General features: G+C 37.2%; 1 protein-coding gene across 3 annotated transcripts in view; it reads left to right on the top strand.

The window, feature by feature from the left end:
* LOC127844291 (ATP-dependent zinc metalloprotease FtsH-like) overlaps window positions 1-23,859 on the top strand; it is a 68,902-nt gene that overhangs the window by 8,410 nt on the left and 36,633 nt on the right. For 2 of the 3 annotated variants that reach the window (XM_052374382.1, XM_052374380.1), the window contains exons 4-8: window positions 3,319-3,398; window positions 13,319-13,429; window positions 15,282-15,362; window positions 15,783-15,907; window positions 16,703-16,862. In XM_052374382.1, the coding sequence (XP_052230342.1) occupies window positions 3,319-3,398; window positions 13,319-13,429; window positions 15,282-15,362; window positions 15,783-15,907; window positions 16,703-16,862 (557 nt within the window). The remainder of the gene's footprint in view (window positions 1-3,318; window positions 3,399-13,318; window positions 13,430-15,281; window positions 15,363-15,782; window positions 15,908-16,702; window positions 16,863-23,859) is intronic. The other variant, XM_052374381.1, reaches the window with a different exon arrangement.

The following is a 23,859-nucleotide window of genomic DNA, read 5'->3' as shown; positions in this document are numbered from 1 at the left end:
AAAACATGTAAGTATATGAAAAACTTCCAGTTGACTTCTTAACAGAATGCACACAATTTAGTAAACAAAGCATATGTATAGAGGAAAAAAATGAGATAATAACATCACATGGATATATTTTAGTAACAGTAACTTTCTGTTATCAAAATATAATGTGGTACAAATCACATCTGAAATATTCAGTGTTCTCTTTAAATGTTGCCTTAAATTTGTAGGGCTTCCAGCTTAAGGGTAACTTAGGTAAACAAAACACGTTCTGCAAGTTTCCTTTGCATCAGAACCTTCGGGAAATTCGAAATGTTCCCATACTTTTGATTTTAATTTTGATGGTTCGTCTTTCAGCATGTTTGAAAAAGCCATTTTACCGGCTGATGTTATGCTTAGCATGTTATTCATTCATTCATTTGATGCCATATTGGCTATTGACCAATCACAAGATGTATTACAAATGGCAAGAAAGTTTAGACGACGGATTTGGAAAGTAAGGTTTAAAATGCAAATCAATTGGAAATACAGTGAATCAAATCGAAATTGGCCGTATTTGAATCGAAATCGAATCATTGGCGTTGAACCGGTTTTTCAATGCATCGAACTGAATCGTTACAGCTTTAGTTAGCACTCAAGAAGTCACATTTATTTTCCAATCTTGTTGAAACATGGTCAGAACATTTGTTCTAATTATAACTAGGCTGATTTTAAACTTGTTCTGTTTTGATGAAAAACATGGTCCCAAAGGGGTGGAAAAAGTTTCTTTAAATTGCTATTGTAAAACTTTGTTAATGCTCTAGAAATCAAATTCATTTGCCAATGAAATGAAAAGGATAACATGTAAATTATGCAACCAAAGAAGAAGTCCAGCAGTTTTTGTTGGGACAGCTCATGTTAAATTTAAAATTAAACATTCAAAACTTAGAAAACAGTTAATTAACAGTAACTCCAGAACCATTGGATTATTTTTAGCTCACCCGAGCACAAGGTGCTATAGTTAAACCTTGTTAACACTCTATAGAGGCCACATTTATTGTCTGATCTTTATAAAACTTGGTCATAAGATATGACCCAATGATATCGAAAATGTTTCTGGTTGGTTGAAAAACGTGGCAGCCAGGGAGGTTGGCATTTTTTTTTGCTCCCCCAAAAATTATTTTGTGGGGAGCATATTGTCGCCGCTTCGTCTGTCCTTCCATGTGTCCGTCCGTGAACAATTTTTGTCCAGGCTATTTCTCAGCAACTAATGACCGGAATTCAATGAAACTTTATGGGAAGCTTCACTACCAAGAGGAGATGTGCACATTATCAGCGTGTTCTGGTCGGATGATTTTTCACAGAGTTATGGCCCTTTGAAATTTTCCATTAACTGTACATATAGTGCAATTCTTGTCCGGGCTATTTCTCAGCAACTAATGACCAGAATTCAATGAAACTTTATGGGAAGCTTCACTATCAAAAGGAGATGTGCATATTATCAGCCAGTTCTTGTCGGATCATTTTTCACAGAGTTATGGCCCTTTGAAATTTTCCATAAACTGTACATATAGTGCAATTCTTGTCAGGGCTATATCTCAGCAACTAATGACTGAAATTCAATGAAACTTTATAGGAAGCTTCACTACTAAGAGGAGATGTGCATACTACCAGCCGGTTATAATGGGATGATTTTTCACAGAGTTATGGCCCTTTGAAATTTTCCATTGTACATATAGTGCAATTCTTGTCCGGGCTATTTCTCAGCAACTAATGACTGCAATTCAATGAAACTTTATGGGAAGCTTCACTACCAAAAGGAGATGTGCATATTATCAGCCGGTTCTCGTCGGATGATTTTTCACATAGTTATTTCTCTTTGAAATTTTTCATTTTACATATAGTGCAATTCTTGTCCGAGCTATTTCTCAGCAACTTATTACGGTAATTCAATGAAACTTTTTGGGAAGCTTCATTACCAACAGGAGATGTGCATATTATCAGCCGCTTATGGTCGGATGATTTTTCACAGAGTTATGGCCCTTTGAAAATTTCTATAAACTGTACATATAGTGCAATTCTTGTCTGGGCTATTTCTCCCCAACTACTGACTGGAATTCAATGAAGCTTCATGGGAAGCTTAACTACCTTGAGGAGATGTGCATGTTATTTGTGGGTTCTGGTTAGATGATTTATTAAAAGACTTATGGCTTTTGAAATTTTTAAGTTGCTAAATCATCCATCGTTTGATTTTTGTCCAAAGTTATGCCCCTCAAGACGTTTCCTTTTATCTAAATATATAGTGCAATATTGTGACCAAAAAACTTTGGGGAGCATCACCCGTCTCCGACGGTTTCTTGTCTTATATGGCTATAGATAAAACTTGTTAACACCCTAAAGGTCACATGTATTGTCCAATCTTGGTCAGGACATTTGTTTAAAAGCTATCTTGGATAATTAGAAAATAATTCCGGTCTGTTGAAAAACATGGCCACCAGTGGTCGAGGAATTTATTCTTATATGGCTATAGTAAAACCTTGTTAGCACTCTAAAAGTACCTTTTTAGTTCACTCATCATGAAACTTGGTCAGAACATTTGTTCAAATGATATCTTGGGGCTGCACAGAGCAAGTCCATTCCTTTGTATCTCATGTGAGCGACTTTGTGCCTTTTAGGCCCTCTTGTTTATATAACAACATTTATATGTAATGAGAAATTGCATGAGCAATTAACGTTTGTCATATATGTCTTATCCTTATTTAAAGTTGCTGTCCAGACTTCCTTTGGAAAGTATTAAATACCATAAATAGTCAACAGGATTGAGGAAGGTCTCTTATATTCATACTTTTGACAGGCAATATCTCTCATGTTGCCCAAACGAAATGAACCTTGTTGCTATGGGCTTCTATAAAATTCCATAGTATTGTTAGCTCGGCGTTTTCAGTGAAAACCCGAGGTATTGTCATAGCCAGCTTGTCATGTCGTCCGCCGTCTGCCATCCGCGTCGTGCTAAAACCATAACATTTTGTTGAGGTTTTGAACATAGGCTCTAAAATCAAATTGTTTCCACCTAAGACTTTGAAACTTCATATGTAGATGCACCTTGATGAGTTCTACATGCCACACCCATTTTTGGGTCACTAGGTCAAAGGTCAAGGTCACTGTGACCTTTAAAAACTTAAAATCTGGCAAGCTTTCATTTATCAAAACTGCACCTGTAGCCGAGCGTGGCACCCGTAATGGGGTGCTCTTGTTTACATAAGTGATAACCATATACATAATTTACCTAATAAATGTTTTTTTCTTCACGAAACAAAAACTTGTCATTGTATAGAGAAAAATGTATTTTTATAGTTTATACAGATCAGACTTCTTTGAAGAAAAACTACATATCCTGGGATGAATTTGTTGAACTGTTTCTTTCAAAAGGAATGGTAAGATATTTGGATATTTGATTTTCCCTCTTGGTTATTTAATAGCTCACAGAGCACAATTTGCTCGTGGTGAGCTTTTGTTATCGCCTTTTGTCCATCGTGCCTTGTGTGTCATCAACATTTGCCTTCTTAGCACTCTAGAAGCCACATTACTTGTCCATTCTTCATGACATTTGGTCACAAGATTTGTCCCAATGATATCTTGGACAGGGTCAAAAATGGTTCCGGAAGGTTGAAAACATGGCTGCCAGGGGGCGGGCATTTTTCCTTATATGGATATATTTGGCTGAAGTAAAACCTTTTTAACATCCACATTTATTGTCAGATCTTCATGAAACTTGGTCAGAAGATTTGTCCCAATAATATCTTGCACGACTTTGAAAAAAGTTCCAGTATGTTGAAAAACATGGCCACCGCAGGTGGGGGTAGTATTTTCCTAATATGGCTATAGTAAAAACTTGTAAACACTTTTTATTTCAAATTTATAGTCCAATCTTAATGTAACTTGGTACCGAAAATTTGCTCTAATGATATCTTGGATAAGTTTAAAGTGGCTGTGGTCTGTTGAAAAACATTGCCGCCAACGGCGGGGAATTTTTCCTTATATGGCTTTTGTAAAACCTTGTTATCAATCTAGAGTCCACGTTTATTGTCCGATCATCATGAAACTGGGTCAGAAGATTTGTCCGAATAATATCTTCAACAAGTTTGAAATAGGTTTAAGTTGCTTGAAAAACATGGCCGCCAGGGGGCGGGTAATGTTTCCTTATATGGCTAGAGTGAAATCTTGTTTACACTGTAGAGACCTCATTTATTGTCCAATTTTCATTAAACTTGGTAAGAATATTTGTCCCAATGATATCTTTCAGTTGGACGAGTTGGAAAATAGTTTGGTTGATTGAAATACATGGCCACCAGGGGATGGGGCATTTTTCCTTATAAGACTATAGTAAAAACATGTTTACACTCTAAAACTCACATTTATAGTCCAATCTTCATGAAACTTGGATGAGTTTTGAAAATGGTTCAGGTTTGTTGAAAAACATGACCACCAGGGGGCAGGCCATTTTTCCTTATATGGCTTTAGTAAAACCTTGTTAACACTCTTGAAGCCACATTTATTGTCTGATCATCATTAAACTTGGTCAGAAGATTTGTCGCAATGATATCTTAGACGAGTTTGAAAATGGTTATAGTTGCTTGTAAAATATGGCCGCCAGGGGACGGGCAATTTTTACTTATATGGCTTTAGTTAAACCTTGTCAATACTCCTTTAGAATCCACATTTATTGTGCAATCTTTATGAAACTTGGTCAGAAATTTTGTCTCAATGATATCTTGGAGAAGTTTGAATAAATGGTCCAGTTAAGTTTAAAGTCATGGCCGCCAGAGAGCTAGGCTTTTTCCTTGTATGGCTATAGTAAAAACTTGTTAACACTCTAAAAGTCTCATTTATAGTCCAATCATCATGAAACATGTTCAGAACATTTGGTCTCATGATATCTTGGATGTGTTGGGAAATGGTTCTGGTCTGTTGGAAAACATGGCCACCAGGGGGTGGGGTATTTTTCATTATATGGCTATAGTAAAACCTTGTTAACACTCTAGATGCCAAATTTATTGGCAGATCATCATGACACTTGGTCAGATTTGTCTCAATGATATCTTGGACGAATTTCAAAATAGTTTCAGTTGCTTGAAAAACATGGTCGCCAGGGGACAGGCATTTTTTTAGCTCATCTATTTTTTGAAAAAAAAAAAAGAGCTATTGTCATCACCTTGGCGTCGGCGTCCGGTTAAGTTTTGCGTTTAGGTCCACTTTTCTCAGAAAGTATCAATGCTATTGTATTCAAACTTGGTACACTTACTTACTATCATGAGGGGACTGGGCAGGCAAAGTTAGATAACTCTGGCGTGCATTTTGACTGATTTTGGTTAAGTTTTGTGTTTAGGTCCATTTTTTAGCTCATCTATTTTTTGAAAAAAAATTATGAGCTATTGTCATCACCTTGGCGTCGGCGTCGGCATCGGCGTTGGCGTCCGGTTAAGTTTTGCGTTTAGGTCCACTTTCCTCAGAAAGTATCAGTGCTATTGCATTCAAACTTGGTACACTTACTTACTATCATGAGAGGACTGGGCAGGCAAAGTTAGATAACTCTGGCATGCAATTTGACAGAATTATGTGCCCTTTTTATACTTAGAAAATTGAAAATTTTGGTTAAGTTTTGCGTTTAGGTCCACTTTTCTCAGAAAGTATCAATGCTATTGCATTCAAACTTGGTACACTTACTTACTATCATGAGGGGACTGGGCAGGCAAAGTTAGATAACTCTGGCGTGCATTTTGACAGAATTATGTGCCCTTTTTATACTTAGAAAATTTAAAATTTTGTTAAGTTTTGTGTTTTGGTCCATTTTATTCCGTAAGTATCAAAGCTATTGCTTTCATACTTGCAACACTTACTAACTATCATAAGCGGACTGTGCAGGCAAAGTAATGTAACTCTGACTGGCATTTTGACAGAATTATGTGCCCTTTTTATACTTAAAAAATTTGGTTAAGTTTTGTGTGTTGGTCCACTTTACCCCTAAAGTGTCATAGATATTGCTTTCATACTTGGAACACTCGCAAACTATCATAAGGGTACAGTACAAGGACAAGTTGCATAACTCTGGTTGTCATTTTTACGGAATTATGGCCCTTTTTTGACTTAGTTACTTTGAATATATGGTTAAATTTTGTGTTTCGATCCACTTTACTTCTGAAGTATCATGGCTATTGCTTTCAAACTTCAAATACTTTCATGCTATCATGAGGTTACTGTACCTGGCAAGTTGAATTTTACCTTGACCTTTGAATGACCTTGACTCTCAAGGTCAAATTATTAAATTTTGCTAAAAATGCCATAACTTCTTTATTTATGATTAGATTTGATTGATACTTTGACAAAACTACTCTTACCTGACATACCACAATAGACTCCACCCAAACCATCCCCCGTGCCCGTGCCCTCCCCCCCCCCCCCCGAACAATCCACACCCCCCCCACCCCCCCCCCCCCTATTTTTTTTTTTTTTTTAAGATCATCTCACAAATGACCCCACCCCATCCCCAAATTGTTTTTTTTGGAAACGGTTAAAGAACTAAAATATTTATTTTTATTATTTTATGTTTGTAATACCGTCCAAACATCGCGACTAAGAATACCCCCCGCCCCCCCACCCTCCCCCCCCCGAATTCCCACCCCCCCTAATTTTTTTTTTCTTTTTAAGATCATCTCACAAATGACCACCACACCCTCACACTATACTATACCACCACCCAACCCCCCCGAATCCCCCCCCTAATTTTTTTTTCTTTTTAAGATCATCTCACAAATGACCACCACACCCTCACACTATACTATACCACCCCCCCCCCCCCCCCGCCGAACCCCACACCCCCCCCCCATTTTTTTTTTTTTTTTAGATCATCTCACAAATGACCACCACACCCTCACACTATACTATATTTTTTTGAAACTGTTAAAAAACACAAATATTTATTTTTATTATTTTATGTTTGAAATACTGTCCAACCATCCCACCCAAGAATACCCCTCCTCCCCCCCCCCCCCCGAATTCCCCCCCCCCCCCTTTAATTTTTTTTTTTTTTAAGATCATCTCACAAATGACCACCACACCCTCACATTATACTATACCCCCTCCACCCCACCCCCCCCAATTTTTTTTTTAAACGGTTAAAAAACAAAAATATTTATTTTTATTATTTAATTTTATGTTTGAAATACCGTCCAACCATCGCACCCAAGAATACCCCTCCCCCCCCTCCCCCGAATTTCCCCCCCCCCTTAATTTTTTATTTGTATTTTTTTTAATTTTTTTTTAAGATCATCTCACAAATGACCACCACACCCTCACACTATACCCTCCCCACCCCATCCCCCCCAATTTTTATTTATTTTTATTATTTTATGTTTGAAATACCGTCCAACCATCGCACCCAAGAATCCCCCCCTACCCCCGAATTTTTTTTTTTTTTGCATTTTTTTTTCACATTTTTGGAAGATAATGTAATAAATGTCCACACTATACACCCCTCTTCACTCCACCCCTCCCTCCTTTGTGATTGAAAATGAGAGTCCCTTCACCTTTAAAAAGAAAATAGATGAGCGGTCTGCACCTGCAAGGCGGTGCTCTTGTTTTCTTATACGGCTACAGTAAAACCTTATTAACACTCTAGAGTCCAAATGTATTGTCCCATGAAAGTTGGTCAGAAGATTTGTCCCAATAATATCTTGAACGAGTTATAAAAAAGTTCATGTTGGTTGAAATACATGGCTACCAGGGGCAGGGGTTGGGCATTTTTCCTTATATGTCTTAAGTAAAAACTTGTTAACACTCTAAAAGTAATATTTATTGTTCAGTCATCATGAAACTTGGTCAGAACATTTGTTTTAATGATATCTTGGATGGTTCCGGTCTGTTGAAAAACATGGCCACCAGAGGGTGGGGAAGTTTTGCTTATATGGCTCTACTAGTAAAACCTTGTTAGCACTCTTAAAGTCATATTATAGTTCACTCTTCATGAAACTTGGTCAGAACATTTGTTCTTATGATATCTTGGGCTGCACAGATCTTGTCAGTTCTTTGTATCTTAGGTGAGTGTCTTTGGGCCTTTCATATTTGATAGCACACATTCATGTACTTACCTAATTTATTAAACTCATGAAATCCATATCTTTCATTTACAAAAATATATGCAGTGGCAACATGGTTATACAAATTGACACAAAGTGTACCTTGAACAACTGCAGTGGTTTTTTTTTTTTCCTTTTATCCGGCACCAAAGGCGGAGGAATATAGAATTGGTGTTGTCTGTCTGTCTGTCCCTCAGTCATTCTGTCTGCCCAGCTGTCACAAACTTTTCAGGGCGGTATCTCAGAAACTATATAAGATGTCAACATGAAACTTCATGGGTGTATACATATAAATGAGGAAAAGTGCCATGTACAAGAACCATCGCCCAAAACTTTAGTAAATAAGAGTTATTGCCCTTTGTTGTTTTAGCGTGATATAACTTTGAAGGGCTTTAATTCGGATTCAATGCAATATTTCAACACGAAACTTCATTGGTGTATAGATATGGACAAGAATTAATTTCTTGCACTTGAACCATAAACCTACAGTTTCTTAAAGAAGAGATATTTCCCTTTGTTGTTTGTATGCCCCCCGGATCGAATGATCGGGGTATATTATTTTTGGCCTGTCTGTCTGTCTGTGGAAAACCTTAGTTAAAGTTTTGCAATATTGAATAACTTTTGCAATATTGAAGATAGCAACTTCATATTTGGCATGCATGTGTATCTCATGGAGCTGAACATTTTGAGTGGTGAAAGGTCAAGGTCATCCTTCAAGGTCAAAGGTCAAATATATGGCTTCAAAGCGACGTCAAAACTTTAACCTTGGTCATACATTTTGCAATATTGAAGATAGCAACTTTATATTTGGCATGCATGTGTATCTTATGGAGCTGCACATTTTAAGTGGATAAAGGTCAAGGTCATCCTTCAAGGTCAAATGTCAAATTTATGGCTTCAAAGCAGCGCAATACAGGGCATTGTGTTTCTTACAAACACATCTCTTGTTTTATGTTGCAACTTTTCTAAGCGATGTCTCACCTACCATACAAGATTTCAACATGTAATACATAAAAACAAATATTTTGCACTCTTGTTTTAGCTCACCTGAGCACAATGTGCTCATTGTGAGCTTTTGTGATTGCCTTTTGTCCGTCGTGCGTCGTCTGTAGTGCGTCGTCAACATTACATTTTGCCTTTGAACACTCTAGAGGCCACATTTATTGTCTGATCTTCATGAAATTTGGTCAGAACATTTGTCCCATTGATACCTCCACTGAGTTCGAAATTGGGTCATGCTGGGTCAAAAACTAGGTCACTAGGTCAAAAAAAAAGAAAAACCTTGTGAACACTGTAGAACTCACATTTGATGCCCAATCTTCATGTTACTTTGTCAAAATGTTTGTCTAAATGATATGTTGGTTGAGTTCAAGAATGGTTTCGGTCAGTTGAAAAACATGGCCGCCAGGGGGCGGGCAGTATTCATAATATGGCTATAAAGAAACCTTATGAACACTCTATAAGTCATAATTTTTGCCCAATCATCATGAAACTTGGTCAAAACATTGGTTTCATTGATATTTCAGACGAGTTCCAAAATGGTCCAGATCGGTGAAAAACATGGCCGCCAGGGGGCGGGGCAGTTTTCCTATTATGGCTATAGTAAAATCTTGTTAACACTCTTGGGGGCCACATTTATTGTCCAATCTTCATGAAATTTGGTCAGAAGATTGGTCTGTATGATATCTTGGATGAGCTCGAAAATGGTAACGTTTGCTTGAAAAACATGGCTGCCAAGGTGCGGGGCATTTTTCCTTATATGGCTATGTATGGCTTTAGTAAATTCTTGTGAACACTCTAGATGCCACATTTATTGTCCAATCTTCATGAAATTTGGTCAGAAAATTGGTGTTAATGATATCTTAGATGAGTTCGAAAATGGTTACGTTTGCTTGAAAAACATGGCTGCCAAGGGATGGGGCATTTTTCCTTAGTCCACATTTATTGTCCGATCTTCATGAAACTTGGTCAGAAGATTCATCCCAATAATGTCTTGGACAAGTTAAAAAATGATGCCCGTTGGTTGAAAAACATGGCCGCCTGGGGGCGGCACATTTTTCCTTATATGGCTATAGGAAAACCTTGTTAACACTCTAGAGGCCACATTTATTTTCCGATCTTCATGAAATTTGGTCCGAAGATTTGTCCTAATGATATCTTGGATGAGTTTGAAAATGGTTTCGGTTGCTTAAAAAATATGGCCACCAGAGGGCGGGGCATTTTTCCTAATATGGCTATATATCATGCTTTTGTAAAACCTAGTTAGCACTAGAAGCCACATTTATTGTCCAATCATCATGAAACTTGGTTAGACAATTTGTCCCAATGATATCTTGGATGAGTTCGAAAATGGTTCTGGTTGGTGGAAAAACATGGCCGCCAAAAGGGCGTGGCATTTTTCCTTATATAGCTATAGTTAAACCTTGTTAACACTCTAGAAGCCGTATTTATTGTACGTTCATCATAAAACTATGTCAGAAGATTTGTCCCAATGATATTTTGGACAAGTTCGAAAATGGTTTCAGTTGCTTGAAAAACATGGCCACCAGTGGACTGGGCATTTTTCCTTATATGGACTTATGAATCTTCATGAAACTTTGTCAGTATATTTGTTTAAATGATATCTTGGATGTGTATGAAAATGGTTGTGGTCTGTTGAAAAATGTGGCTGCCAGGGTGTTCACTAGTCATGAAAGTTGGTAAGAACATTTTGTTCTAATGACATCTTGGGCTGCACAGAACAGGTCAGTTCCTTTGAATCTCAGGTGAGCGACTTTGGGCCTTTCAGGCTCTCTTGTTTTAGGATTATACCATATATCAAGGGATTATACCATATAGCAAGGGATTATACCATATAGCAAGGGATTATACCATATATCAAGGGATTTGCAAGCATCCATAAACAACATTTATTTTGTGGGGGAAATTAATTCAACAAATTGATCGTTTTTTTCTCAACTTGTGTTGATACAAAAAGCGATTTAAAGGATAATGATGCAATTATTTGGATATTTGACCGACTTGTGTTTTAACACCTAATAGAGAGTCAGCAACCATCCTTTGTTCGACATAATTCAGGTGTAAACAGAGATGATGACCATGCTTGAAACATGAAAGTGAATTACACAATTATTTGCCTATCTTAAAGTTCGTAATATCTCACAACCATTTTAAGCTCATCTATTTAAATATAAATAAATAAGCTATTGTCATCACCTTGGCGTCGTCGTCAGCGTCGGCGTCCGGTTAAGTTTTGTGTTTAGGTCCACTTTTCTCAGAAAGTATCAACATTATTGCATTCAAACTTGGTACACTTACTAACTATCATGATGGGACTGGGCAGGCAAAGTTAGATAACTCTGGTGTGCATTTTGACAGAATTATGTGCCCTTTTTATAATAAGAAAATTGAAAATTTTGTTACGTTTTGTGTTTGTGTGGTCCATTTTATTCCTTAAGTATCAAAGGTTTTGCTTTCCTACTTGCAACACTTACTAACTATCATAAGGGGACTGTGCAGGAAAAGCTATGTAACTCTGACTGGCATTTTGACAGAATTATAGGCCCTTTATACTTAGAAATTGAAAATTTGATTAAGTTTTGTGGTTTGGTCCACTTTACTCCTAAAGTATCATAGATATTGCTTTCATACTTGGAAACCTCGCAAACTATCATAAGGGAACAGTACAGGACAAGTTGCATAACTCTGGTTGTCATTTTGATGGAATTATGGCCCTTTTTTGACTTAGTAACTTTGAATATATGGTTACATTTTGTGTAAAGATCCACTTTACTTCTAAATTATCAAGGCTATTGCTTTCAAACTTCAAATACTTTCATGCTATCAGGAGGGTACTGTTCCTTGCAAGTTGAATTTTACCCTGACCTTTGAATGACCTTGACTATCAAGGTCAAATTATTAAATGTTGCTAAATTGCCATAACTTCTTTATTTATTAGATTTGATTGATACTTTGACATAACAACTCTTACCTGACATACCACAATAGACTCCACTCAAACCACCCCTCATGCCCCCCCCCCCCCCACCCCATCCCAGAATGCCCCCCCCCCCATTTTTTAAATTTTTTTTTCATTTTTTAAAGATAATCTAATAAATGACTACACCCTCACACTATACCCCCCTCCCCCCACCGCCCACCCCAAATTATATATATTTATGCCCCCCTTCGAAAAAAAGAGGGGGTATATTGCTTTGCTCATGTCGGTCGGTAGGTCGGTCGGTCCACCAGGTGGTTGTCAGACGATAACTCAAGAACGCTTGGGCCTAGGATCATGAAACTTCATAGGTACATTGATCATGACTTGCAGGTGACCCCTATTGATTTTGAGGTCACTAGGTCAAAGGTCAAGGTCACGGTGACCCGAAATAGTAAAATGGTTTCCGGATGATAACTCAAGAATGCATACGCCTAGGATCATGAAACTTCATGGGTAGATTGATCATGACTCGCAAATGACCCCTATCGATTTTGAGGTCACTAGGTCAAAGGTCACGGTGACCCGAAATAGTATAATGGTTTTCGGATGATAACTCAAGAACCCATATGCCTAGGATCATGAAACTTCATAGGTAGATTGATCATGACTCGCAGATGACCCCTATTGATTTTGAGGTCACAAGGTCAAAGGTCAAGGTCACGGTGACCCTAAACAGTAAAATGATTTTCGGATGATAACTCAAGAACGCTTTTGCCTAGGATCATGACACTTCATAGGTACATTGGTCGTGACTCGCAGATGACCCCTATTGATTTTCAGGTCACTAGGTCAAAGGTCAAGGTCACAGTGACAAAAAACGTATTCACACAATGGCTGCCACTACAACAGACAGCCCATATGGGGGGCATGCATGTTTTACCAACAGCCCTTGTTATTTTTTTGATTTTTTGAAACATGGTTAAAAAACAAAAAAAAAACATCCCACCCAAGTATACTCCTCCCCCCCCCAAAAAAAAAAACTTTTTTGTTGCATTTTTTTTGCTTATTTTTGGAAGATAATGTAATAATGACCACACACCCACACCATACAGCCCTCTCCACCCCATCCCTCCCTCCTTTGTGATTGAAGTATTGAGATAGGTCCCTTCACCTTCAAAAGAAAAATAGATGAGCGGTCTTCACCCGCAAAGCGTTGCTCTTGTTATAACTTCCACACAAGTTATACTACAATAATTTACTTATGTTTTCCCCATTTTTTCAGGTTTTGTCAGCTGTCATTTGTGAGAGTTTCTTTCCTGAATCTGATGACAATTCTGGAAAAAACAAAATAATGAAATATGTTTATATAAAGCTTGATCCTGAAAAAGTGAAAGTAAGTATAATTTGTGTAGGTACATAATATTTCTTGATTTAAAGATCAATAAAAAGTGGTAGGGATTTAATTCGTTTTTAATCGTTTTTATGCCCCCGGATCGGAAGATCAGGGGTATATTGTTTTTGGCCTGTCTGTCTGTCATTGTATCAGTCAGTCAGTCATTGTTTGTGTGTGTCACAAACCTTTAACCTTGGTTAATTTTTATTCTTTTTGCAATATTGAAGATAGCAACTTCATATTTGGCATGCATGTGTATCTCATGGAGCTGCACATTTTGAGTGGTGAAAAGTCCAGGTCAAGGTCATCCTTCAAAGTCAAAGGTCAAATATCAATGTATTTTTATGCCCCCTTTCGAAGAAAAGGGGGCATATAGTGATCGGACTGTCTGTCTGTCCGTCTTTCTGTCACACTTTGCGTTTAGGTTTCGAAAAATGCTCATAACTTCTATGTCCCTTGAGATATAACCTTCATATTTGGTATGCATGTGAATATGGACAAGGCCTTTTCATAAGCACAATTTTTTTTCTACCCCTGTGACCTTGACCTTGAACTTAGGGTCTGCGTTAAGGTTATGAAATCTTAGTTTAGGTTTTAATAAATGCTCATAACTTCTATGTCCCTTGAGATATAACCTTCATATTTGGTATGCATGTGTATATGGACAAGGCCTTTCCATACGCACACAAATATTGACCACTGTGACCTTTACCTTGAACTAAGGGTCTGCGTTTAGGTTTCGAAATCTGCGTTTAGGTTTCGAAAAAAGCTCATAACTTCTATCAAGCGTTTATAGGGGGCATAAGTCATCCTATGGTGACAGCTATTGTTCGTTACTAAAACTTTAACAGTCGTTAAAGTTTGGTCATAACTTTTTGAATATTGCAGATAGCAACTTGATATTTGGCTTGCATGTGTATCTCATGAAGCTGCACATTTTGAGTGGCTAAAGGTCAAGGTCATCGTTCAAGGTCAAAGGTCAAATTGATGGCTTCAAAGCGGCGCAATAACATCTCTTGTTAATATCAACATTGCCTTTAGTTTGCTGTAATTATACCCCCACAAATGAAGTTTAGGGGGGTATATAGGAGTGAGCTTGTCTGTCTGTCGGTCTGTTAGTCTGTCTGTCGGTTTGTCATTCGGTCGGTCCGTATTAAATGTGTTCTCTCTAATTCAAGTTGTTTTCACCCGATCTTCACCAACTTTGGTCAGATGTTGTATCTAAATGATGTCTAGTTTTTTTAATGATGGCACATGTGTATAGAGTTAGTATAGATGTATGTTTTCAAAGATGTTCAATTACCTGAATAAAGTAATTATTGAATTTTAGTTGAAATAATTTTATTGAACAGTTAACAAATGCATATCACGCTGAAGTTCTTTTAGGAATCATATGAAATGACAGAAAGCATTTTTTTAGTCAGTTCGTGAAATTTCTGAAGAAATGAGTCAGTTCAAGGATGTGATTCCTCCTCCTTTTAGCTGATTCAATGTCAAAGTTATTTTACAAATCGTTATTAAATTTGCTGGATCTGTAAACATATGAGTTGCATTGTCAATATCTATGTACATAGTTGAACTATCTTTTTTTAAGAAAACGTTTTGTTTGAAGATTTTTTTTGATTTAGTATGTGTATGCATTATAATAAAAAACGGGAAACTAAAACAATATTAAAAATAAATAAATAAAACTTTGCCATTGAGCACCTATGTTATAAACATTAAGATGTAAGAGCCTTGCTGTATATGGCAAGCACTCAGCATTTATAAAACATTTGGTAATCGCATAGTTATTGAGATAAAAAAATCATTTATTTGAATGCTTTTTATTCACATTCATAATCTTTTTCAGGAGTCTTTGGAAAATGGTGCCATACCTCGTCACATAAAGACCAAAGATGGACAAGAATTACACAATATTGATGGCAGCAATGTAAGATACAAAATGTTTCATTTTTGCAATTTAGTGCTAAGTGCATAGTATTAAAAAAAAATCAATAAAAATGACTGATGCATAATTTGCATGAAAAAGGCTTAGATTTATAACCAGGTGAAATAGGAAATCGACTATTTATTTCATTGTGTGACAGCAAGACATAAAGTAAACTAATTTGCAAGGACAATATTAGGTTTGCTATTTCATGTATGGACCACATTCAGATATTATAAATAGGTAATTTATCCCTAGTGATAAACAATTTTTTAGATCACTGTCATTAAAATGACATTTCATTATCCTTAAGATTTAGGCAAGTGTTTAAAAACTTAATTTAAAAAAAAAATAAAATAATTATAACTCAGTTCATAACAACTATTGGATCTTACTGAAATAGCCTGTTTTCCCAAAATTCAGGTGAAGGTACAAGTAGTAGTGAGGATTTGCGGTGATGAAAGCTTTAGAGAACTGCTACAGGACTGCCAGACACGGGGAGTTATTCCACCAGGCCAGCCAATCCAAGTTTTTTCAATGTTCAATAAGTAAGATTGGACTTCACTACTGTTCATGTTTAATATTGTATATCCCTTTCCCACAAAGATACGCTTTTTGACGCATTTGTAGAAAGTTACATTTAATTAAATACCCTTCTTACTAAATTCAAGTTTTAAAGGCTTCATTTCCAGCCCTTAGTTACTGATGAGCAGCAGTTACTCGCAGGCTGTTCTGGTTTTATGCTGTTTGCAAAAGCCATTTGCACTTTGCTTCTTACGGAAGAAATGTATATGCATGACTTTGGGCTACCTCACAATAAATACTTTCATAGAGGGACCTTTTTGATGAAGACCCTGAAAGAGCATTAATCACCCTGCTTAACCCTGTTTTGACCAAAATATTTAGCATCACCTGACGGCTTGGAGCTTTTATAAAAATAAAATGAAATTCCCATCCTTTTTATGGTTGTCATCTACCTACTTAAATAAAAACTGGAATGAAATCTGTGTATACTTGTTAAAAAAGTTGTATTTTTGGTACATAAATGCTGCATTTGCTGTCTATATGTGCCTTTAACCCTTTCCCACTCAGAAGCAAAGTGAAAATGGCTATGTGCAAAGAGCATAAAACCAGAACTTCCTGTGAGTAACTCTCAGTCTGTTCAGGTTTAATACTGTTTGCTACTCATCAGTATCTAAGGGTTGGAATGGAAACCTTTACAACTTTAATCTAGTAGGAAAGGTCTTTAATTAAATTTAACTTACTAAGGGACTTCAAATGGGTTAAAATAGGTATCTAAGTGGTAAAGGGTTAAGTTAAATACATTATGTATGAATGTTCAGGCTTTACTTCGCATACGCTGTGTTCCTGTGTTGTGTGCTGTTGGGCTCCGGCATGACTAGGCAGCTGCGGAAAAAAGAGAAGTTTGAACTTGCTTTAGCCTCACTCAAAAAGACAGTAGAAGAACCTTTGAAGGCAGAGATGTTTGCGGATAGGAAACAGGTACAGTATTATTTATCTTTTAACATACCTTTGAGCCTCCGCCCACTTCAAAAGATTTACGATGCATACGTCATTGTTCTTAAGTCATGAGCCAAATTATATGTTTATCCTTGGAGGTTATTATATGTTTGTCCATGAGAAAATGTCTTCGAGGAATCTGTATGCATGCTGTTTTTATGCCCCCAGATCGAATGATCAGGGGGTATATTGTTTTTGGCCTGGCTGTCTGTCTGTCTGTCATTGTATGTGTGTGTCTGTCCCTTGCTAATAAAATGAAAACTCTTGGGTCTTTGTTCTTTAAACTTCATATGTGCATGCATCTCATTGAGATCTACAATCAAACATGGTTTGAGGTCACTAGTCAATGGTCAAGGTCACTGTGACCTTTACAGTCAAACAGTTATGCTTTTATGTAGTGACAAAATTACAGATGGGGGCATTTGTGTCGTGTGGACACATTTGTTGTTTTTAGCTCGACTTTTATATATTAAATATATATAGTGGAGCTATCCTACTCACCCCGGCATCGGTGTGAGCGTTTGCATGAGCGTGAGCATTTGAATGTTAAAGTTTGCGTACCAACTCAAATATTTTCTATTTCCCTAGACATATTGCTTTCATATTTTATTAATATTTTGCATACTTCTTTACCAACATGACTCCAATCTATAAACAAGAGCTGACAACTGTAACAAGCATTTTGTAAGAATTATGGCCCTTTTTCCACTTAGAATATGCATATAATTGATAAATCTATGTTAAAGTTTGCGTACCACCTCAAATATTTTCTATGTACCTTGTCATATTTCTTTTATATTTTGCATACTTTTTTACCATCATGACCCCAATCTATAAACAAGAGCCGACAACTGTATCAAGCATTTTGTAAGAAATTGATTTATGTTCCCTTTTTAGCTCGACTTTTCGAAGAAAAATGAGAGCTATACTACTCGCCCTGGGGTCGGCATCAGCGTTGGTGAAAGGTTTTTTATAAAGTCAAATAACTTAAACACTTTCAAAGATAATTAACTTAAACTTGAAATACTTCTTTATGGCAACAAGACAATTGTGAATGTCAAGTTGCATAACTCTGTCAGCATTATTTTAAGAGTTATGCCCCTTTTTATACTTAGAAAATTGAATGCAAAGTTGGTTAAGTTTTGTGTTTAGGTCCACTTTATTCCTAAAGTATTAAAGCTATTTCATACTTGCAGCACCTACTAACTATCATAAGGGGACTGTGCAGGCAAAGTTATGTAACTCTGACTGGCATTTTGACAGAATTATGGCCCCTTTTATACCTAGAAAATTAAAAATTTGGTTAAGTTTTGTATTTTGGTCCATTTTACTCCTTAAGTATCATAGCTATTGCTTTTAGATTTGGAACACTCGCTAACTATCATAAGGGGACTGTACAGGACATGGTTGGCATTTTGATGGAATTGTGGCCCTTTTTGAATTAGTAACTTTGAATATTTTGTTAAATTTTGTGTTTAGATGCACTTTACTTCTAAAGTATTAAGGCTATTGATTTCAAACTTTCAATACTTTCTTACTGTCATGAGGGGATTGTACCTGGCAAGTTGAATTTGACCTTGACCTTTGAATGACCTTGACTCTCAAGGTCAAATAAATAAATTTTGCTTAAATTGCCATACTACTTTTACAAAACAACGCTTATCTGACATACCACGATGGACTCCACCCAAACCATCCCCCAGGCCCTACCCCAGAATCCCCCCCCTTTTTCTTATGCCCCTGGTAGCAATTGAACTGTCCATCAGTCTGTGCGTCTGTCCGAAAACTTTAACATAGGCCATAACTTTTGCAATATTGAAGATAGCAACTTGATATTTGGCATGGATGTGTATCTCATGGAGCTGCACATTTTGAGTGGTGGAAGGCCAAGGTTTTCTTTCAAGGTCAAAGATCAAATATATGTCGTCTGTCCGTCCGTCCGAAAACTTTAACATTGGTCATAACTTTTGCAATATTGAAGATAGCAACTCGATATTTGGCATGCATGTGTATCTTACGGAGCAGCACATTTTGAGTGGTGAAAGGTCAAGGTCATCCTTCAAGGTGAAAGGTCAAGGTCAAAGGTAAATTTTGCAATATTGACGATAGCAACTAAATATTTGGCATGCATGCGTATCTCATGGAGCTGCACATTTTGAATGGTGAAAGGTCAAGGTCATCCTTCAAGGTCAAAGGTCAAGGTCAAAGGTCAAATTTTGCAATATTGAAGATAGCAACTCGATAATCGGCATGCATGCTTATCTCATGGAGCTGCACATTTTGAGTGGTGAAAGGTCAAGGTCAATTTTTTTCAAATTTTTCTCTTATTTTTGAATGTTCATGAAATGAATGACCACACCCCCACATTACACTCCCCTCTCCACCCCCTCCCCATCCCCCCACCCAAAAATATATATTTTTATGTCCCCCACTATAGTTGTGGGGGACATATTGTTTTTGCCCTGTCTGTTGGTTTGTCTGTTGGTTGGTTGGTTGGTTGGTTGGTCTGTTTGCGCCAACTTTAACATTTTGCCATTACTTTTGCTATATTGAATATAGCAACTTGATATTTGGCATACATATGAATCTCATGGAGCTGCACATTTTGAGTGGTGAAAGGTCAAGGTCATCCTTCAAGTCAGAGGTCAATATATGTGGCCAAAATCGCTCATTTTATGAATACTTTTGCAATATTGAAGATAGCAACTTGATATTTGGCATGCATGTGTATCTCATGGAGCTGCACATTTTGAGTGGTGAAAGGTCAAGGTCAAGGACATCCTTCAAGGCCAGAGGTCAAATATATGTGGCCTGAATCGCTTATTTTATGAATACTTTTGCAATCTTGAAGATAGCAACTTGATATTGGGCATGCATGTGTATCTAATGGAACTGCACATTTTGAGTGTTGAAAGGTCAAGGTCAATCTTCAAGGTCAGAGGTCAAATATATGTGGCCCAAATCGCTTATTTTATGAATACTTTTGCAATATTGAAGATAGCAACTTGATAGTTGGCAAGCATGTGTATCTCATGGAGCTGCACATTTTGAGTGGTGAAAGGTCAAGGTCGAGGTCATCTTTCAAGGTCAAATATATGGGTCAAAATTTCTCATGTAATGTCACTTCTGCAATATTGAAGCTAGCAATTTTATATTTGAAATGCATGTGTATCTCATGGAGCTGCACATTTTGAGTAGTGAAGGGTCGAGGTCAAGGTCATCCTTCAAGGTCAAATGTCATATAGGGGGACATTGTGTTTCTTAAACGAGTCTTGTTTGAAACATGGTAAAAAAACTAACAACAAATATTTTGTTATTTAATTTATAGCTCATCTATTTTTTGAAAAAAAAAAATGAGCTATTGTCATCACCTCGTGTCGGCGTCGGCGTCCGGTTAAGTTTTGCGTTTAGGTCCACTTTTCTCAGAAAGTATCAATGCTATTGCATTCAAACTTGGTACACTTACTTACTATCATGAGGGGACTGGGAAGGCAAAGTTAGATAACTCTGGCGTGCATTTTGACAGAATTATGTGCCCTTTTTATACTTAGAAAATTGAAAATTTTGGTTAAGTTTTGTGTTTAGGTCCATTTTATTCCTTTAGTATCAAAGCTATTGCTTTCATACTTGCAACACTTACTAACTGTCATAAGCGGACTGTGCAGGCAAAGTTATGTAACTCTGACTGGCATTTTGACAGAATTATGTGCCCTTTTTATACTTAGAAAATTGAAAATTTGGTTAAGTTTTGTGTTGAGGTCCACTTTATTCCTACAGTATCAAAGCTATTGCTTTCATACTTGCAACACTTATTAACTATCATAAGGGGACTGTGCAGGCAAAGTTATGTAACTCTGACTGGCATTTGGACTGAATTATGGGCCCTTTATACTCAGCAAATTGAAAATTTGGTTAAGTTTTGTGTTTAGGTCCACTTTATTCCCACAGTATCAAAGCTATTGCTTTCATACTTGCAACACTTATTAACTATCATAAGGGGACTGTGCAGGCAAAGTTATGTAACTCTGACTGGCATTTTGACGGAAGGAATTATGGCCCTTTTTTGACTTAGTAACTTTGAATATATGGTTAAATTTTGTGTTTCGATCCACTTTACTTCTAAGGCTATTGCTTTCAAACTTCAAATACTTTCATACTATCATGAGGTTACTGAACCTGGCAAGTTGAATTTGACCTTGACCTTGCCATAACTTCTTTATTTATGATTAGATTTGATTGATACTTTGACAAAACTACTCTTACCTGACATACCACAATAGACTCCACCCAAACCATCCCCCGTGCCCTCCCCCCCCCCCCCCGAATTCCCCCCCCCCCCCCCCTAATTTTTTTTTTGTTTTTTTTTAAGATCATCTCACAAATGACCACCACACCCTCACACTTTACCCCCCCCCCCCCAATATATTTATTTTTATTATTTTATTTTTGAAATACCGTCCAACCATCGCACCAAAGAATCCCCCCCCACCCCGGCCACCCCCACCCCCAAATTTTTTTATTATTATTTTTTGCATTTTTTTTCCGCATTTTTGGAAGATAATGTAATAAATGTCCACACCCCCACACTATACACCCCTGTTCACTCCACCCCTCCCTCCTTTGTGATTTAAATTGAGAGTCCCTTCACCTTTTAAAAGAAAATAGATGAGCGGTCTGCACCCGCAAGGCGGTGCTCTTGTTGAAGGTCCGTTCCACCATCCCACCCAAGCTATTGCTATCAAACTTGAAATAAAATCTGATTAATTAGTTTTATGTCTACAAATTTTCAATAGATTGTGGAAAATATACCTAAACTCAGAATCGTCTATAAAGTACAATTTCTTTAAAACATAACCAATCAATATGTTTCAATTATTGTCCTCTTCAACTTAGAATATGACTATATTACCTTGACCTTATTGAATATGAACAATTTCCCCTTGTTGGCTTGCGTTATACTGTCAAGCACTCGAATAGTCGAGCGCGCTGTCTTCTGACAGCTCTTGCTTATTGTCCCCTACCAGTTTCACCGGAGGGGACTTATGTTTTGCGCTCTGTGAGTCTGTCCCACTTTTCTGGATCCTGCAATAGAGATTATGCACGTCATTTCATTTTGTTCCTACGTCAAGAATTTTGGTTGCTACGGCAACAAATAGACTAGAAATACTTATGAAAATGGTGGATCCTGCACACTTTTGTGGATCCTGCGATAACTTTAAAAGTTCTTAATATTTTTTTCATGAAACTTAAAACATTGATAGATGGCAATATGGACATTATTCACGTCATTTCTTTTGGTTCCTACGTCAAAAATTCTGGTTACTATGGCAAAAAATAAAAAAATAAAAATAAATTCTGTCTGACAATGTTGGAGCCGGTAGGGGACAAATATTGCTTGGCAATAGTCTTGTTCGTTTAATATTGAAGAAGCCCGACTTCAGTAATATAATTTGTCTGAATTGTACATGTTCAAATATTTTTGTTTGTGTTGTTGACTGTTGCAATGCGGTTAAATGATTGCAGTTCCCTTCTTTTATCTGTTATTTTAGTCAGAGATAGTGAATTTGATGATAAATGAAAAGCCCTAGTAATATTATATCTCTTTTCAAAATGATAATATTTTAGATTTAATCATAAAGATACTCACTATTTGAACGCCTTGTTAATGTTTTTTTATTGTCCCTTTTACCAAGTAAAGGAGGTATAATGGAATCGCTATGAACATCTATAAGACTGGTTTTCTGATCTAACATCTGTATGTCTCTCCGTGAATAGACACAAACAAGACCTTAGATGTTCACCTAAACTTTTTATCCCCCGTCAAATGCGGATGGATATAGAATTGGGCTTGTTCGTCTGTCACTCTGTCAGTCCATCCGTTTGTCACAAAACTTTTAGGGCTATATCTCAGAAACTACTGTCAAAACTGAGAACAGCGGTCAGTCAAGGAAAATGGCCAAAGTGACAGTTGTCGACGAGTGACTGCTATTCTCGAATCACCACTTTTTAGATGTTTGCTCAGTTTGTAGTATTGCTGCATTGTTACCCCACCCAGTCGTTTGCACTCAGAGTAAAACAAAGGCTAATTGCCGATAACTAAGCATAGTAAAATAAATAATTTATATTAAATAATACTGAATAATGTCTTATAAATTGATTTAATTTATAACTATTTTAATGTCATGAATACCTTACTGGCTATCACTATAGCTATTTCCTCCGAAGGTGGGTTAGTTATCCGGAATTTTCTGGAGCCGACACTGACATTGCCCAAGATTTAGACTGACCCAGAACACATTATGTCACATGGCTTAGCTAAACCGATTTCACCAAGAATCATTCTACTTCCGGATACTATGACATCAACAACACCATTTTGATATTCTCAGAAAATCGATTTGTTCATTGTGTATAAGTCGGGTTTTGTTCAGAGAATTTTAATGATTTTTCTGCAAATCATTATCTGTGTTATTTTCATTGTATTGTTTGGCCTTTTGTGTAATTATGCCCCAAACACGGTTCTTACGGTCACGTGAAGGGAGAGTAGGATACACACCCTTCTTGCCTTTCATGTGACCGCTGCATGCCGGGTCGCAAATGCTCATTCTGCGGAGAATGGTCAGATGTGATCTGGCGTAAGGCTAGGATATGTAGGACGTTTCAGAGCCAAAAGCGTGGAAACAGATCATCTAGATCTTGCTCGAGTTGCTCTTTGGCATCTGGTTGGAGTTGGGAAAGTCTGGCTTGCCATGACTTTTCCCCACCCGTCCTCGACCACGTGGCTCCGGCAACTGGTCGGCCTTTGATTGGTCCATTCACCGGTCAGCTTATTACCGGTCTGGTCACCGAACAGCCTTTGACCGGTCCGGTCACTAGTCAGCCTATGACTGGTCCGGTCACTGGTCAGCTAATGACTGGTCCGGTCACCGATCAGTCAATTAAAGGTCCAGACTCCAGTCAGTCCTTTACCAGTCTGGTC

Source organism: Dreissena polymorpha, chromosome 9, assembly GCF_020536995.1.
Source record: "Dreissena polymorpha isolate Duluth1 chromosome 9, UMN_Dpol_1.0, whole genome shotgun sequence".
Lineage (NCBI taxonomy): Eukaryota > Metazoa > Mollusca > Bivalvia > Myida > Dreissenidae > Dreissena > Dreissena polymorpha.
Note: the sequence above shows the minus strand (reverse complement) of the source record. Positions and strands in the feature narration are given on the sequence as shown.